This window comes from Nycticebus coucang, chromosome 2, assembly GCF_027406575.1.
Source record: "Nycticebus coucang isolate mNycCou1 chromosome 2, mNycCou1.pri, whole genome shotgun sequence".
NCBI classification, from domain to species: Eukaryota; Metazoa; Chordata; class Mammalia; order Primates; family Lorisidae; genus Nycticebus; species Nycticebus coucang.
The window spans coordinates 154,024,590-154,043,545 of NC_069781.1; the positions used below are offsets into that span (position 1 = coordinate 154,024,590).

The 18,956-nt window shown below is 47.7% G+C and overlaps 1 protein-coding gene across 1 annotated transcript; it reads left to right on the forward strand.

Annotated features, from left to right (window-relative positions):
- The first annotated feature begins 12,366 nt into the window (after positions 1-12,366).
- On the forward strand, positions 12,367-18,463 carry IRX6 (iroquois homeobox 6). The gene is given in 8 exon segments (XM_053567479.1): positions 12,367-12,934; positions 13,922-14,179; positions 14,875-14,984; positions 15,165-15,472; positions 16,591-17,025; positions 17,028-17,102; positions 17,105-17,209; positions 18,135-18,463. Coding segments are annotated over 8 exon segments (1,413 nt in total). The 5' UTR covers positions 12,367-12,889; the 3' UTR covers positions 18,212-18,463.
- Positions 18,464-18,956: the final 493 nt, after the last annotated feature.

An 18,956-nucleotide genomic window follows, 5' to 3' on the forward strand; every position in this document is an offset into this window, starting at 1 on the left:
CTCCCCCCAACCCTTCAGTGCCATCACGCCCAGGATTCTGTGAACACAATTGATTGGCTCAGTGACAAAGATACTACCCCCAAACTGGACCAATCAGAGTCTCTCTTTCAGGAATTAGGATACTTTTTAAAAGGGACATACTTATTGGAAGCCAACTTTCCTTAATGGCAGCCCCTGGAGAGAAAGTTCCAAGCCTCTTGCTGAGATCTCTAGATCCGGGATCCCAAGGTGGGGCACCTAACTCACCCTTTCCTTCCACTGCCTTTGAGATACAACTTTTTCATGTCACTTAAATGAGCCAAGGTCTATCTCAAAAATCTTAACTTAGATCCATGTCAACCCATCTACTGTCAAGACAGAGACACGTCACTCTCAGCTTCCCCAGGGCTTGGGGCCACTTTTCTCTGCTTCTCCTCAAAACTCAGCAGCTATACCATCTTCCTGTTGGAGTCCCCACAGAATGGCAGAGCTTGGTGGTGAGACAGAAAAGAATCCTGGAGTATGCACCCGGGTAAGAGCGGGATTCTAGAAGCCACTGCATCTCCTGGTGTTATTAGGCGTAACAGCCTACTAGGGCCCAGGGCTGCCACGGTGCAGTGACTCAGTGGGACGCCCACCCTTCTCAGCCACTGACAACCTTCTCTGGCTCTAGCCCACTCCCCTGTAGCCATCTGTCCTACTACTAGGAACCCTGAGTAACTCTTTCCTTGGCTTTGTATGTGCCATTTCCTCTACTATCTAGAAGGCCTCTCTTCTTTGATTAAAAACCCAACTAGTCTGTCACAAGATTGTTCCTTTGCATGCATCCACAAGGCAATACCACTTCGGATTACGTATTCCCATTCCCCTTTATGCTTCATTGTACACGCTGCGTCATCCCTATCATCTGATTGATTGAATGTCCTTGTGCCTCCTTGGACTAGTTATTATTTAAACACCTCTTCCTTCATAAGATGAATTCCCCTAATTAGCTATCTTACGCCTCTGTACAAAAAGGGCCACTGTTTTGTTTTTTCTTTCTTTTTTTTTGTTTGTTTTGCTTTTTAAATTTCATCCCCAAACAGGAAGGAGATATGGCCTTGTGGAAGACCAGTCTGGACTCAGTTATTAAAGATTGAAGGATGGTACATCATAAGTGCTGCCCCATCCTGCACATAATTAAAGGGAAAACTGTGCAGCATGGGGGCGGGGAGAGAGGCAGGGAAGGGGGTAAGGTGAAGGTGAAGGGCGAGAAAGAAGAAAGAAAAACAGGCCAGTCTCAGCAGAATCTCCTTTCTTGCTATGGCCAGCTTCTGTGTGGGCACAAATCCTTTTAGAATACGGGGCTCCATCCCTGGTGCCCTCCAAAATGTCCCATGGGTATTAAAAGAAAAAAAGTATCTTCTTTATAACTGAGGCAGAGTACACAAAAATGGGGATATCTTTATATATGTTGTAAAGATACACAAATAGATTAAGTGAAAAGGAAAAGCAGTAGCATGTTACTCATTTTATATAAAATAGCGAACATTTCTGAGTGGTTACAGTGGACCCAGGAAAGATTTATGAACTTTTTTTGATTTTTCTGTTTTTTTGTTTTTTTGTTTGTTTTGTTTTGTTTTTTAGATAGGGTCTCACTCTGGCACCCTGGGTAGAGTGCCGTGGCATCATAGCTCACAGCAACCTCAAAGTCCTGGCTCCAGCAATCCTCTTGCCTCAGCCTCCTGAGTAGCTGAGACTACAGGCACCTGCCACCACATCCGACTATTTTTCTATTTTTAGTAGAGATGAGATCTTGCTCTTGCTCAAGCTGGTCTCCAACTCCTTAGCTTAGGTGATCCACCTGCCTCAGCCTCCTAGAGTGCGAGGATTACAGACATGAGCCACCGTGCCCAGCCCTTATGTATTTTACATGGTAACTTATTAATCTTCAGAAGAAACTTGTGTGGCAGGCTTATTATTTCCATTTTACCAAGGAGCAAATTAAAAAACAGAGGCCAAGCAACCTGTTCAAGGTAACAGTTAGTAAATGGTAGAGCTGCTATTTGGGCTGTTTGTATACTACGCTATCTGTCTATCATACAGGCTCCCAGCCCCCATGCTGACTGCCACTGTGTGAGAGAGAGAGAGAGGGAGAGAGAGACAGAGAGAGCTTGCATATAGAGCTTATATTTATATGGCTTGTGTTATCATAGAAAATTCTGGAAGGCAGCCAAGAAAGTGTTAGGAGTCCATGGCTCTGGAGAGTGGGAATAAAATAATCAGATGACTTATTTTTCTTTTTTGCACACACCCCCCCCCACACACACACACACAAAGTCTCAGGAATTCATTCAGCTGTAAGTAATAGAAAACCAAATTCACAGTGACTTAAAGCACACCAGTTGATTCGTCTGACGTAACCAGAAGTCCAGAAGTCGTGCTTTATTGATTCCCTAGTCTCAGAGCTACTTTCCTGCCATGATTTTGGCCTCACACTCATGGTAACTCCCCTTTCTGGCTTTCTTTTCTTTTCCACGGCATTTATTTTCATCCAAGACTCATGTGTTTCATCTGCGCACTTTGTTTCTGCTCTAGAACGCCAGCTCCAGAGGACAAGGGCTTGATTTAGTTCACAGCGTATCCCAGCACCTGAAAACCCTACCTGGTATGGAGTAAGGGCTCAATAAACGTGTGTTGAACTGATGGGTGAATGAATCAATGCTACCACTTCCATTTCGTGTCCATGTACAAACAAAGAGGGAGATAAGACCACTGCCTCTTTCCTCTTTTATCATGAAAACAAATGCTTTCCAGAATCTCCCACACAGATGTCCTCTGAGTCTTACTGGGCAGAAATGGGTCATCAGGTATAATCCTCTCCCCCCGGCAAAAGAAAACCAGGAGCCGGTGGCCTTGACTACACGTGACCACTCCAGACAATGTCAAGGTGTTCTTGGCAAGGCAGGTGCAGGGATCCGGGATCAGTTAGGCAACAACCATACAGCCTACAGGCAATTTGGCTTTTTATCACGTCCACATTCTACTTTTATGTTTTTCTTGAATACAGATGTCTGGGCTCCACTGCAGGCTTGATCAGAATCGGAGGCTGGGCTGGGTATCTGTACTTTTTAAAGATTCTCCACCAACGGTAAAAAGAACTTTCTCCCAGAAAGTCTGAACTCAAATGCAGGAAGGGGTTTTAGAGTCCTGGAAAAGGAAGTGTATTCTGGCCCCATAAAGACAGAAGTAGCTTTGTAGATCATTGAACTTAACGACTCCGTTTTGCAGATGAGTTGGCTGAGGCTCCCAGAGGTAGAGAGCCTTGTCCAAAGCTTACCAGGTGATCTGTGGCAGAGCCAGGCTTGGATCCCAGAGTCCTGGCTCTCAAACCAGTGCTTGGTTCCCTTCAACAGTTGGCTGGCTTATTCCTCACCATTATGTGTTTATAGCCAAGGGCAGGACCCTCCCATTACTCATGTTTAACTTTTACAGAGAAACAACCAAGTATCAATTTTCCCCTTCTCCTTTAACTGCATAATCTAGAGTAATAAATTAACCCCAAAGCAAAAAAAGATGCCCTTAATCCCCACACTACTTTTCCATATCCCTGTGGTGTTTATAATGTAAAGGCTTCCCTTTACATATGTATAAATTTCTATTTTATAATTCTAGTTGCAGGTTTCCCCTCTGCTCTACCCCTGCCCTGGAGCCTAAGAGTGACATGGGAAATGGTTTATGTTCTCTGGCCTACACTGACAGTCTAATCCCACTTGTGTATTTCATGCTGTCTCTGCTGAGTCCATTTTCTCCCAGCCACAAGGCAGGCATGATTCTCGAGGCCTCCATCTTTACAGATTCCGGGTGGCATAGCACTGGAGAAAACCTAGGCCTTTGGTCTGAAAGATGCCAGCTTCAGGGTAGAGGGTTCGGAATGTAAGCAGGAAGACCCACACCAAGGTCCTCTTGGTGAGTTTTCACTGCTGATTCGATGCTTCACGCTTAGAATCATGCCTATGTGATGGCTGCGAATGCAGCAAACTTTCTTCCATTTCTTTCTCCAACCTCGTGTTTGGAGCCAACCTGAACAGCTGGACAGCAGCACATGGCTTTAAAACAGCCAAGGGCAATCCAGCCTCAAAACCAACATGCAAAGGCAAGGCGACCCCTTCCCTGAGACAGCAAGGGCTGCTGAGCTACCACCTAACACCTGTGTGCAACTCCAAGGTCAGACTTTTCTTAAGGACATTACACTTTCTTACTAAAGGTACAGAAACCTGTAAAGGGACCAGGGAGGAATTCAAGCACCCAAAGGTTCCTGGGTTGTCTCGAGGCTAATCAGCGATGTGACCTGAGCCAGTGGCTTAACCCTTCTGAACTTTAGTTGCTCCTCTATGAAAAGAGGGTGAGAAAACCTGTCCCATTTAACCCCTCGTGTGACTGGGAGAATGAAAGAAGTAAGTTACAAAAGTGTTACACATGTGAGTAAATCACAGGCTGCAGAGGCACAGATGTCCTGAAATCCCAACCCAGCTAGACACCCTCCTTCAGCCGCAGCAATTCTATAGTCGTTTGGACATCGCATGTGGCAGTAGCCATCAGTTGAAGGCAAAAGTGCAAAATATCATCTCAGCATCCAAAGGTGTAGGCATCAAAGACGCTAAAACATCTATTTGCCTCCCCAAATGTTGCACTGTCTGTACAGATATTTCGTGTTCCACAGACAGAAAAGGGTAGGGGAAGCCAAGCACATGCTCTAAAAGGAACAAGCCAGCTCAGATCAGCTACATATTAGGTGAGATAGTTATTTCTTGAAAGCAGGTCATCTTGGACATTAAAAATTTTAACTGAAATATGTTATTTTCCGAAGACGTTGAAGCCAGCAGCTTGAGTTCAAACCCCAGATTGTCAGTATTAGCTCTGTGTGTCATGCTGGGCAAGTTAAGCTCTCTTAGGCTCCAATTTCTGTAACATAAAACAAATAATAACTACTTTTCAGGTAAATGATAAAGCGTGACAGTGAAGTGCAGAGGGGCAGAGGTTTTTATTATCTTGCTGACACTAAATCTCCAGCCTCTAACTTAGGGCTCTTCAATAACAAGTGTTCAATAAATGCTTGGTGAATGAAAGGATGAAAGGTAACATAAAAGGTCCTTAACCTTGTGGTTCAAATCTTTTGAGAATTCAATAAACATTGAGCCTTTTTCCCCAAATTATTATGGTGCTAGGTAACTGATTCTAGGATGATCCAAAAATATTTCACTCATTAGAATGTACCCTACTTGAGGGCAGGACTGAGACTTTGTTCAGTGTTGAATCTTCACCTCCTAGAACCAAGCTTGGCATTTAGTAGACACTCAATAACCGTTGGTTGAGAGCCAGGCATGCAAAAGTAATCATGCCTATAATCCCAGCACTCTGGGAGGCCCAGGCGGGCAGATTGCTCAAACTCATGAGTTTCAGACCAGCCTGAGCAAGAGCGAAACTCCATCTCTAAAAACAGCCACGCAAAAAAAAAAAATAAATAAAAACAGCCACGCATTACAGCAGGCACCTGTAGTCCCAGCTACTCCAGAGGCTGAGTCAAAAGAATCGCTTGAGCCCAAGAGTTTGAGGTTGCTGTGAGCTATGATGCGACAGCACTCTATTGAGAGCAACAAAGTGAGACTCTGTCTCAAAAAAAAAAAAGAATATCTGTTAAATAGTATGAGTCTTTCTTTTCAGATACACTGTGTGCTACTTGAAGAGAAAAAGGACCAGCACACTTATTCTCTCTTTTTTTTTCTTTTTAAGACAGAGTCTCATTATGTTGCCCTCAGTAGAGTACTGTGATGTCACAGCTCACAGCAACCTCAAACTCTTAGGCTTAAGCAATTCTCTTGCCTCAGCCTCCCAAATAGCTGGGACTACAGGCTCCCACCACAGTGCCTGGCTATTTTTTTGCTGCAGTTGTCATTGTTGTTTTAGCAGGCCCGGGCCAGGTTTGAACCCGCCAGCACTGGTGTATGTGGCCGGCACCCTAACCACTGAGCTACAGGTGCAGAGCCAATTCTCTTATATTCTTTTTAATACCACATACTATGGGAGGTTGGGCAATTAAGTTTCAAATTCATCCTAGAAAAAGTGTTACATACCTCATTGCCGAATATCACTAGGTCACCAGATAGCTAATGGGTGTACTTTGAAGCTGTATGTATTCTGTCAGGGGTGGGAGATTGCCTACAGCCACCACAGCCTGTCAATAGCAAACAGGGATGATGGTGACTGTACAGTACTTTGAATCCAAAGTTAATAGAAACATCTTCTATATCCCCAGTCAAAATTTCAACAGACAATTGCAATAGAAAATACTCACTGTGAAATTCCACAACCTCTGTCACTTTGAATAATTTCATGGAAGGGGCTTTTTCTTAGAAAATAGCAACATGCAAAAGTAATCAGTGCTGGAAAACTCAAAGACAGATGAATAAAACAAGAGGATCAGATTGAATCACTCCAGTTTTATGAACAGACTCCTCCACCACCCTGCTCATCTGCAAGATCCTCATGAGATCTTTTTATACAGCAGGTTATGAATCAACTTCATGATGTATTTAAATGAATGATCAATACTATATTTTCCCATAAAATGTTTGGTTTGAAATCCGATTTTAAGTGCATTAGAGTTTTTGTGCACCGAATGGGTGAATGCCATCATAAATTGTCATCAAATCTGAAAGAAATATAGCATAGATTAATTGCCGTATTTATTTATGAGTCTATAAAATACCTTGTGAATGTCCTGGCACATTTTTGGGATACCAATTTGAACCCTCAGGAAAGTTAAAAGCATTAAAAGAGACTGGAAGGAGATTTATGATCAGAATGTTTTTAATTGCAGACCCGAGCAGACATGCAGGTATTAGAACGACTATGCCCTTAATGGGCATGCCTTGTGTGTTCCTCTTTCGTGTTTTTTTTTTTTTCTTTAAAAATGATATACTTTCCATATTTTTATTGATTTGTGAAGATTTGTCATAAATTACCATGGCCAGCTTGTGACATCACAAATGGTCCCAGTGTCCCTAAAGTAGTGGGCCCCAGGTGGCACCAAGAAGAAGGCTCCTGGCCAGTTCTCGTGCTCAGCTTTAAAAGTAGGAAAAACCACAGGGAAAGAAAAGTAGGAAAAAACACCGGGGAACCCTAATGATAACATGAAAATGCATGCGGCTTGAAGCTGCTCGTATTTTCATTGAAGCCTTAATGTCTGTCACAGTGAAATCCTTTAGGGGGAAGAACGACAAAATATCAATCTTATAAACCGCATGTTTGCAAGGCTTCGGTTAGAGAGCTTTGTGCAAAATCGCACAGCCCCTAATGTAGCCGCAGACAGCAACACCACGGCTCAATTTCCTACTTGTCTAGGCCATGATTCTATCTATTCCCCAACTGTGCATTCAGAAACCACTCCCTGGCCTTGTCACATAAGGAAAACGGGGGCCTGGCATCTTGTCCAAGTGAGCCCCTGCCTGTTGTCCCTTTAAAGTCTTTATTCCCTACATGAATGTCTTTCCCCAAAGACTTAGGCTTCAAAAGCTATTCCCTGGTTCTCCATACGTCTGTTGTTTACTGTAAAGTTTAATTCCCTGAAAACACATCAGATGCCTTGAGCTTATCATTGGCAAGATGTCATCATCCACAGGATAAAAATCATGGAGAATTTCTATACATAACAAACTGCTTTGCAAGTGAGAAGTTAATGCAGTGACCCCTCCCAACCTGCTGATAAAAAAAGCCAAGTTTTTTTTTTTTAATTCGTCTTCCTGAAAACAGTCAGTAATTAAATTCTATTCGTTGTTTTTAAACCACACTATCTTGGCTAGATTTTTTTTTTTTTTTATGAAGTCACATACTCATAGATTTTTTTTTTTTAAAGAAGGGTTTTTATTTTTGTTTTCTTTTTTTTTTTCAGTTGCTGTTTTAGTTATCTTACATATATATCAGTCACAGTTTGGTCTGTTTGTTATTTGCCATTTAATTAATAATTCACATTAAATTTCTAAAACTCCCAAATTATTACATAAGCTGTTTCATAATACAGACTGATAAAAAAAAGTATGTAGTACAGACCCTGAACGTATGTCCTTACGAGGTTATCTCTTTAAATATTTTCTGTACTAAATTACACTGTGTCATCACGGGGCATGAAATGTTAATTCACAGAGTCCGACTGGAGTTAACATCGCCTGGCTGTGTCTGGCTTTATATACTTTAGATGTGTTTGAAATATGGTTGCATGGAAAGACCCCAAATCAGGAGGTCGGGGATTCAGGTCCTTTCTCATAATCTACTTGGCTGTGTGATCTTGAACTTGCTTTGCACCTCTACAGTATCCTTATAATGACCTTTAAATAAAGTAAAACAGGGGTATTTAGGAAAGTCCCCAAATATTCAACAAATGCAAAGGATTTATCTTATTATTAACACCCCATCAATTTTAACTCTAAGCTCGGATTCAATGCTGATGAACTAGGATCTCTATATTCAGTCTCATTTTTTACTTTATGCCAAAGAAGTTAATTCGTTCTACGTGCCACCTTTCTGACAAGAGACATCATCATTTTCATCTGGGAATTATTGCCTTTTTATTGTCCCCTCCTGAATGCCAGAGTTGCTGTTGACAATATGTATTCAGGCAAGGCCAGGACTCACGGCGTTTCACAATTAGATGCCATGCACACTACTTCCGTCAAAACAATTAGTGTTCATTTCGGCTTTATTCAGCGAGACCTGCAGTGACTGATCAGTATAAATTATAGATGCATCTGTCCAAATGCAGTTGTTCATCCATGCATAGATTTGAGGAAATTTTATTCTTCTCAGTTCAAAAACAGTCACTAAAAAAGTCCACTCTTAAAAAATAGGATTTAGCCTATTTTCAACTCTGTTATTCCGGCCATAGATGCAGTCACTCCCTCTGTGATTTGAGGCATTTGAAGTTGATTTGGGGCATTCCTGGGTTGTTAGTATTCCCTCCCTATAAAATCTGCTGTCTTTATAAATCGTAGACATTTTTAACCCAAAATAATGCAATATGATTTGTTCCCCCCTTTTTTTGTATGTTTGCTTATTTCTGGTGATATCGTATTCAAATTTATTGCCAAATGCACATCCTCTACTCTGCCTGATCAGGAACTTTAATGTATCTTAAATAAAACAATATGAGCTTCAAATAAACCATGAGGACTAGCACTGTCTCTGGTCCAAATAGGCCTTTGACTGTTGACTTTGTTTCATATTTGTTTTAATGAGCAGCTAGAGGAACTATCAGGCATAACGCACAGTACCAAACAGTCTATCTCATTTGTGTAAAAGACTTCAAGTGGAATAACTCCCTTAACTCTCACAGAGAGGGCCTGTCTTTGATGGATTTATTTACTTGCTTCAATAAAATTCTATGTGTACACATATCCAACTGGGGATTTTTTCTCTGAACCTAAGTTAATCAGCACTGAACAAAGCAATGAAAAGCGCCTGGTGGAGAAGCCCACAGCACTGGGCTGCCGGAGCAGGAACCTCTGAACCGTCAGGGGGACGAAAACAAATTCCACCGCAGCTTCCCTGAATCAGACTTGGCAAGAAACAGACTTCTTCTCACCTGAGGTTTCCGCCAGACAGAGGTGGATACAGGCTTAACTCACTAGGTTTGTTTTGTTCTGAGGGTCCCCAAATAAGGAGAAGAATAGGCATGTTTCATAAGATCCATTTTTAGAACCCCACTAAATGTTCAGGGCAGTAACAATCAAATATCAGCAATAGGGGGAAGGTTTGCTGTGGGCACAGCTTCCCTTCGGGAAGGAAATATTAAATCAAGATCTCCGAAGGGTAGCAAATGGGAAGAGATGCAGCCGGGCCTTCCTCCCTGGGAAACATTCTCAGAAAAGCCACCAGCATAGCAACTTTGAAGACAATGGAAGAGGTGCCTTAGCATCAAACAGCCTCTTTCCTCTTCCACCAAAGAAAAATGCTGAGGTGTCTTCAGAATCCTACCTCCCAGTTATAGTCACCACTGCCCTTCGTGCTCTTTTCTTTTTCTTTTTAAAAATCTCGTTGCTTTTCTCTAATCCTAAACAGCACAGACAAGAAGTAGGCCCGAAGGCCCCTGCACACAGCCCTGATACCACTGAGGTCTTACAGATCAGCTAGAAATCAATAATTCCTATATGGTCATTTCTCTTTTGCAACCATATCACCAAGGGACAGGGTTAATGCCTTTTTCCCACCACCAGCCCCATTTTTCTGTCATAAAATTTTTTCTTTCTTTTTTCCCTTAGGAATAAATGGGCAATCAAAGTTGCTGAGTAAGTATTTCGACTATCTAATTTTATTACTTTACAATTGACATACCTTCCCTCTGGAAATGTTTGCAATTAATTAATTAGCAGTAATCTTCCCCACGGGACAAATTTAATGAATACTGTCCAATTCTTACTTAAAAAAAAAAAAAAAAAAAAAAAAAGCTGAGATGTATCCAAGCTGCAAATGTGTGGATGGCTCCAAAGTGCATTTTGAAAAAAATTGAGGGATCTATCTATTATGGTGAATTTTTATCACTAATTCAATCTGGCAATGACCATAATTCTTTTTCTAACTAGGAGTTTCCCAGGTTGAATGCAAGGTTTCTCCAAGGTAATAGCACTCAGCTGTACAGCTGTGTTTGTCAGGATTTAGGATGGAGATTTTCCCCATGTGAATGCTCTCATAGACAGAGGAGTCTGAGGTTTGTGGCTTCTTTAAGCTGCCGGCATGTTCTGCAGAATGTGTAAAGAAAAAAAAAAAAAGGAAGGAAGGGGGGAAGGAAGGAAAGAAGAAAGGAAGGAAGGAAGGAAGGAAGGAAGGAAAAGACCAGAGTTGTCATTCTAAAGAAGTCACCGGTCCTGGGCCTACCAGTCCCCTCTATAAGGTGCCAGAGGCAAACTTGGTGGTGAGGGATTCAGGACCTTGATCCTGTCTCTGGGCTTCCTTCTGGCCTTGCAAGAAACCATAGCTCTTTCTTTCCTCTGGGCCACACGTTCTAGAGTTTAGACTAGAAAATAAAACCAGGCCCTTGGGCCAACCCCATAGCTCTTTGGGGGAGTGCCAACTAATTAATTAACCTTGTAAAACTTGTAAGTGAAAGGACGACGCTTTCTGAAGTTTCCGGCCCCCACCGGATCCCTGCAGCACCAGCCCAAGACCTGCCCAGGATCAGACTCCATCGTCCCTTTTTGCTCTAGAAGTCGGGGTTGGAGGCCTTCAGAAGGGCGGCTGAGCCTGGGGATTGAGACTTCAGGTGTGCAGAGACTGCAGTGCACACACACCAACCGGAGGTCCCCGTGTGGGGGCCAGGCCTAGAGGATGCAGTGCCCTCCTGGGCAGCAACGAGCCTCCCTGTCCATCAGTGTCCCCTTGAAGACCCCTAGCATGTGGTACAGGATGGCAGGGTGGTCAGACAGTGGGGCCGAGCCGGGCGTCTGGGTGGAGCAGCAGGGAATGGGCCGCCCTCCTGGAATGCTCCACAGTGGCTCTCCAGCGCCACCCCCAGAGGAGAGCAGCGGCTGCAGCCAGGCCCGAGTGCCTTCTTCAGGCTCCCTGGCTTCCCCGCGGACACAACCAGCGGCACGCGCAAGGCAGCCAAGCCCTCGCCTTCGGAGGAGATGCCCACGGATCCTAGCCCGCAGTCTGCAAATACCAGGGGTCAGACTTGGCGCGTTTCCAGACCTCATCCGCGGGATCCTGAACCTCACCCTCACGGGGGCGCTATTCTACCCATTCGAGGGCCAGGCGGCTGCACAGCAGCCCAGGGTCAAGGCCCTGGCAGGACTTTGAGCCAAAATCTAAGCAGAGTTCTGGGGAGACTGAGAAGGAAACCTAGATTCCCGAGGACAAAGATGACCCGGCCAGTGGGAATCCACGGACGCTGCATGGTGCCGCTCCAGCGAGCACCCGGCCTGTGGCGCTAGCAAACTTTTCTGCAGCCGAAGGGCGGAGGAGCGGTGCTGGAGGCTTGTCCCCCTAGCCTCCCCTCTCCTCCACCTGCCAGTGCTCAGCCTCCTCCCAGTCTTTGCCCACCCCAGTTCCCTCCGCCTTCCCCTCGCGCCTCCGTTCACCCAGACCCTCCATTCCCCCCTCCTTCTCCCCCTTGCCTTTCTCCCCCACTTTTCTCCAGTATCTTCTTTTGTATTCTCTCCTCCCTTGCCGCCCCGGTTGCTTCTCGTTTCTTTGGGGCCGCAGGGGAGGAAGTGAGAGCGCTGCGCCAGGGGCCTGCACAGCGCAAAGGGAGGCGTTTCTCCTACTTCTCGCGGGTAATTTGGAGAGAATGTATGTGTGCGCGCGCGCGTGAGCTTGAGGCGAAAAAGGGTAGGATCCAGCGCGGAGCAGAGAGGGTCAGGGTCTTTGACGTGCCTCACCAGCTGCATAAACCTCGGGAGCAAGTGCGAGTGTGGGTGAGAGTGCGCGCGCGCATGGGTTGGCTGCGCTTGGCACGCTCGGTGGCCCGGGGCCCCAGCGCCCGGAGTCCCGTCTGGAGGCCTGGGATTACCGTGACGTCACATTGAGCCTCTGGCCACCTTGGACTGGGACACCTCTCGGGAGCCTCACAACCCCGCTCAGCGCCGCGCCACACCTCGCCAACGCGCGCCTTTGGGAAACCGCACCTTCTCTCTCCTGCCCATCCATGGGCCCTTCTATCTTCCGGACCCCACGGGCCGGAGGGGCGCCTTCCGGAGCTCAGGGCTCGGCAGCTCGGCTGCCCTCGGCTCTGCTTCCAGTCGCGCCCAACGGGCTGAGGAATCGGCGCTGGGCACCTGCAGCCGCGTAAGGAACCGAAGTGCTGCACGGTTGAGGGCGCCGAACAGCCGAGCTGAGACAGGAACTGAAAAGGGAAGAGGGAGGCGGGCCAGGGACAGCTACCATGTCCTTCCCACACTTTGGACACCCATACGGCGGCGCTTCCCAGGTAAGAGGCGCATCCATGGGGTTAAGGGCAGATGGGGCTGGGGACATGTCCCGTGCATCTGCCTGCCAGGAAGCTTCCTCCTCTCCCGTCTCCAGGGGAACCCAGATAGAATTAAAGACCAGGGTAATGTACCACCACCTCTTCTGACTTCCCCAATCCCTGAATGAAACCCTTTCACTCCCGCGTGCATGCTGCAAACTCGTGTGACCCTGAATGTGGGCACTCTGACCACGCGCTTAGTGAGGTGGGTGGGATCTCAGGGATCTTCCAGTCAGGCCTCCTCCTGCACAGAGGGCCAGGAGAGTCTTAGGAAAAAGACTTCCAGGCCAAAACCATGTCCCTCTCACCATATTGTTGTTCATTTGTTGACCTTTGTGCTTTATTCTACCCTTTCCTGTGTGATTCCAACCTCTATGGTTCCAAACCAGGATGTGTGTTGTGCAGTGACAAACAATATCCTGGGAAAGTTCTGTAGACATCACTCTTCTCCAGCTTCTGCATAGAGTGCCAAATATATTTTCCTGAGGTCTAGTGCCAGCTCGACCTTTGACCTGCTGTGTGTTCTTGGACAAGTCTCCTACACTTTCTGGTTCTCTGTTCCCTTTGTGTAAAATGGTAATAGGAATGAAACATGGCCTTTGAGGCTAACTTTTAGCTCCACCTCTGTAGGATCCTGTGAAGGGTACAAAGAAGAGGGTGGGGGATTTGGCATGTTTCATTTGGGCTTCAGAACGTTCACATTTCCTGGATGCCCTGGGACTCTAGAGCCTTAGCAATGGCCTAAGGCATCTACAAGGAGAATTTGGGTAAATTACTATCAGATAATTTCCATCCCACCACCTAAGAGAATGCTCAGCAGCTGGTGGCATTTGAAATGAAAGAATCAATGAAGGAACAATTCCACAGTTCGTTCCCTCCTTGTCTCTAGCTCCTGTCAGCCAAAGGCGCGGGCCTCTGACCTCCAGTGCCCACTTTCTCGCCCCTTAGTTTTTGGTGTCTGCAAGTTCCAGCGCCACTTGCTGTGAATCCAGCCCGCGCTCAGTCTCAGACGTGGCCTCGGGCTCCACCCAGGCGGCTGCTCTCTGCTGCGCACCCTATGACAGTCGGCTGCTGGGCAGTGCGCGGCCCGAGCTGGGCGCCGCCTTGGGCATCTATGGAGCCCCCTACGCAGCCGCTGCGACGGCCCAGGGTTACCCTAGCTACCTGCCTTATAGCCCGGAGCCGCCTGCGCTGTATGGCGCACTGGTGAGTACCAGCCTGGGTCCCTGGGACCCTGCGCCAGAATATGCGTCCCCCGGGGACATGGGCGCAGCGTCAGAGGAAACGCGGGGAACATCTAGGAAACACGCACAACTCTGAGGAAAGGAAATGGTTAGGAATGTGTCTAAGAAAACAAATACATCTTTACAGCACTTTACGGTCTGCAGAACTCCATATTGTTTTAAAAACATTTGCACTTCTATTAATTCTGGGAGGTAGGCATGTCATCACTTTTTTTCATTCACAGATAAAGAGGTGGAGGTGCAAAGGGGGCGCTTCAATACTTTAGTCAAAGCCACAAAGATACACAGGATCAAGGAATAGCCCCGGAAGGAGAGTAAATCGAGGAACTGCCTCAGCTGTCCTGCGTGGGGCGGGGTGGGCGGGGAGGACAGTAATAGGAACAAATATTTAAGCATTCCACAGCAAGGAATCTGCAAGCACCCCACTAGCATGGTCTTCGTCAATAACCTCTAGGTACTATTGTTATCTCCAGTTTACCAAGGGAGAAACTGAGGCACGGAGTGGTTAGAGCACTGTGCCCAAGGTCACACAGCCAATGTGAGTGGTCATATAAGGATCTGACCAAATTTACCCATAATCCACACCCCTAGCTATTACCCCCCACCTACCTCCCCTGCTAATACATAGTCCTGAATTCTCTTTTCCTTTTGCATCAGAATGCACAGTACGAATTTAAGGAGGCTGCAGGAAGTTTTACACCCGGCCTGGCGCAACGAGGAGCCTATTATCCTTATGAGCCCACTCTGGGGCAGTACCAATATGATCGGTAAGGAGTGGGGCGCCTTGGCGGCTGGCACTACACGTCCTTTCTCCTGCCCTGCCAAGGTGGGGTGGATGCATCAGGAAGAAGAAAGGGAGCGCGGAAACACTACAGCCCACAGACTGTCCCCTGTCCTGCCTGTAGCCCCTATCCCCAATCGGATCTCCCCCTCACCCGCCACCCCAGGTATGGCGCGGTGGAGTTGAGCAGCGCCGGGCGCAGGAAGAACGCCACACGGGAGACCACCAGCACGCTCAAGGCCTGGCTCAACGAGCACCGCAAGAACCCCTACCCCACCAAGGGCGAAAAGATCATGCTGGCCATCATCACCAAGATGACCCTCACCCAGGTGTCCACCTGGTTCGCCAACGCGCGCCGGCGCCTCAAGAAGGAGAACAAGATGACGTGGGCGCCCAAGAACAAAGGTGCCGAGGACAGGAAGGCAGAGGGCGACGTGGAGGAATCGCTGGGCTGCCTGAACGGCGATACTAAAGGTACCAAAAACATTCTCGGCCAGTCTTAGGGATTTTACAAGCCATCAAGCCATTAGACTGGTCTTTTAAAGCCACCCTGCGGGGGGTTACATTTTCAGAAAGGTGCTTTCTCTAGCCCTAGGCAGCCTTTCTCTGCCTACCTCCCGGTCTAAGCGCTTCTCGCTCCCTGGAATTCCCCACCAAGCCCCCTTCTTCTCACCTTCAAAGTGCTGCTCACCCTAGCCAAAGTAGCTTCTCAGTTATTCCCTATTATGGCAACCTTTTTTGTTTCTTTTACCATATATATTGCTACAAGAAAGTTTACATAGGCAACGTTGGTCTAACCCCCTTTAAATGGAAGCTCCACTAGAAGAGGTCTTACTTACTGTTGTGTACCCTAAACACTTAATACTTAGCACATTGGAAAAAAAGACGTTTCCCCCCTGGGGCCACCGTGTTTTACTAGGTTAAGCACATCAACTGTCGTGTGAGTTGTATTTAACTCACGCTCGTTGAGAGTTCGGAGCCTTGTGAAATATATATAACTCATAAATCTCTTAACCTTATAAAACACTGTGGCCCCAAAGGAAAAAACAAATTTTCTAATGTGGCAGTCAAAGTGCAAGAGACTTGGGAGTTATATATGCTTCATGTGGCCCCAGGCTCAAACTAGCATAAGTTAAATAAACTTCATATGGCAGTTAATGTGTTAGATGTCAGGCACATAGTTGGCGCTCAATAAATATATATTGAGTGAAAAAAATTAACAGCAGCCACCTGCTGAAATGAAGTTGAATAAAAGCTGCCCCCCCCCCCACCACCACACACACACCCTTTCTTACAATTAAGAAACTGAGATCCAGGACTGGGCATTGCAAAGTGGCGTTTCCTTGGCGTAGAGATTTTAGTGAGAGGAGTCAACAAAGTGGGTGGGGGCAGGACTGGGGCGCGAATTCTTCCCCTGGGGCAGGCGGCCAGCTCCGGGGCAAGCGGAAGCGGTGGTGTGGCAGGTCTGGTGAATTACAGCGCAGATGCCCTGAGTGCAGGGCGCGCCTGCTAAAAGCTTCTCCGGGATGGGCACTCCCGCGGATTTCCCTTGGGCCCTGGGGCTTTTCTCACTAGCTCTTGATTCCCTGCAGACGTTACCGCTAGCCAGGAGGCCAGGGGCCTCCGGCTGAGTGACCTGGAAGACCTAGAGGAAGAGGAGGAGGAAAAGGAGGAAGAGGAGGAGGAAGCTGATGAAGAGGAGGCGGTAGCCACAGCCGCGGAAAGACTGGCAGAGTTCCCTAGGAGCGCGCAGTCGCTGCCGCGGCCATGCGCCCCTGCTCAAGACGGCCGCCTGGAGCGCAGGGAGTGCTGCCTGGCAGCTTCTCGCTTCTCCTTCCACAAGCCCCCGGGGTTGAGAGAAGCTGACTTCCTCTCCTCAGAGCCTGGCGGCCCCAGGTTTACCATGCATTACCCATGCAGCGAGAACCCGCGCATCTGGTCTCTGGCACACACGGTGGCAGCCAGCGCTTTCGAAGGTCCACCCCCAAACCGGCCCAGGCCATGAAGTCCTGAGCGCCATAAGATTCCGGACAGCCTCCAGCCTCCGCCCTCTGGCGATCCGCGGTCCCCAGAGACTCCGCGTGCTGTAGGAGGAGTCTTCCCGAGGGGGAAACTCCAGGTGTGCCCTGCAGGGGCCACCGCTGAACTGTGCGCTGTGCCCGCGGAGGAGGGAGCCTGCCTTTCAGTGCCAATACCGGTCTGGAGCAGAAGGTAGCGGACCCCCAACAGCTTGGGAGTGTCTGTCTCCAAAAACACCCACCCATTACCCTTCCAGGTCTTCGCACCCTCTCTCTGCCTCTCCGTGGTTCTCCGGGTGCAAACCTGGAGTGACACTGTTCCCCAGCACTCTTTCAAAGGGAAGCTTGGAGATAAAAGATAAAAGTTCTCATTTGAAAGCCAAATAATAGTAATAAACTTAGAGGGAGGCAGTACTTTCCTAGGATTACTTAGAAAGTTATTGAAGAGATGGACAACCCAGATCTCTGCACCAGGTGTCACCTGGTGAAATGCTCACCCCACTAGGTGGGGTCGCCACGCCCCCCTAGCACCAACAAGGTCATCCCCTACCTGCCTTCAGAGGAGACCAGCTGCCCCTGCTGTGCTGGTTCCCAGGGCTTTCTAGGGCTAGGTAGGCACTAAGGTTTTTGCACATGTCTAAGGGGTGGGGCAGGACACACACTATGAGTTTAAGGTTAGTGCTTAAGTCAGCTTGCAGCCCTCTCTGTGGCCCTCTAAAACCCCTGAGCAGTGTAGACAGCCCCTGAGTCCAACAACTTCAAGCCCAGGGTCGGTCCCTGGAAAGCACTCATCCCCAAGCAGGCTGTGACTGCCAATCAGTGTCTCCTGCCCATAGCTGGCTTTTTGGCTCTGTTAAAGGGCTGGTGGAAAGGGATTTCACCCCACAAAGGTTTAGGCAGCCTCTAGCAAGTCCTGGCAGATTCTGCCCTTTGTAGGAATATCTCTCAGGATTAGCTACTGGTTTAGAAAAGTGAGTTACACTATTTGAATTGACACATAACAGGTACAAATGTCAACTTTGGGCAGGCAAATTGCTTGTCTCCAATGAGACATGGCTGACCTCTGGTTTCCTAAGAATCGCCAGGAAGCAGGTTTTAACCATCCTTTCCTCTCTCAGCAGGTGAGCGCAAAGGCTGCGATTTCCTGAAGAATCTTGGAAATGGGCCCCACTTTTCAAACTCACTTCCACCTTAAGAAGCTGAGAGACCTTGCCAGAGACCAGAAGCTCTCACTTCACCTAGGAGACAGACACAGAAACCCTCTTAAGTGTCTGTCCTTGCATGCAGAGCTGGGGGTGGTGGGCAGACTTGTACCTTAGCAGCTCCCTTAGAGGAGATGGCAGGGCACCTGGGGAAGGCCAAGTGGGAGGCTGGGTGGGTCTGCCTCATGCTGGATTCAGGGCCACTCCTGCTCACCATCTGCCCTTCACTTTGTAACTTCATTGCAGATCTGGCCCCTCAGATCCATGTGCACCTTTTCTCCCGCCTCACCCCTTTTGTCCTTAAAAATAATCAGTCCAAACCCACGCTGTGTGGCCTATCTGTGCCAGGGGTGCCTGGAGAGGTCGGGGTGGAGGCAGGGATGGAATGTAGCCAGGAGTTGTGGGGACAGCTGGGCATGGGCTGCAGACCTCAGTCCCCCGGTATTAGCAGGGAGAGAAACTGACAAGGCGAAGGACAGTCTTGCACCTGCAGTGGACCAAGCCCTGCGTAACCAACCTGCTAGGCCAGGCTGGGAGATGGTGGGAGGGGTCAGGAAGCTGCGTGGAAGCTGTACTTGCTTCTGGGTTCCTTTTTTGGGTTATAAGTTTATCGAGGGCAGAGGTGATGGGGACCAAGATTCCCCCCTGAAACTGAAAAGCCTGATGTCAGACAGCTTGTGGGATCAGCATGACACCAGAGGGGGCATTCCTTTCCTTTGATCAAAAATGTCAACAAAC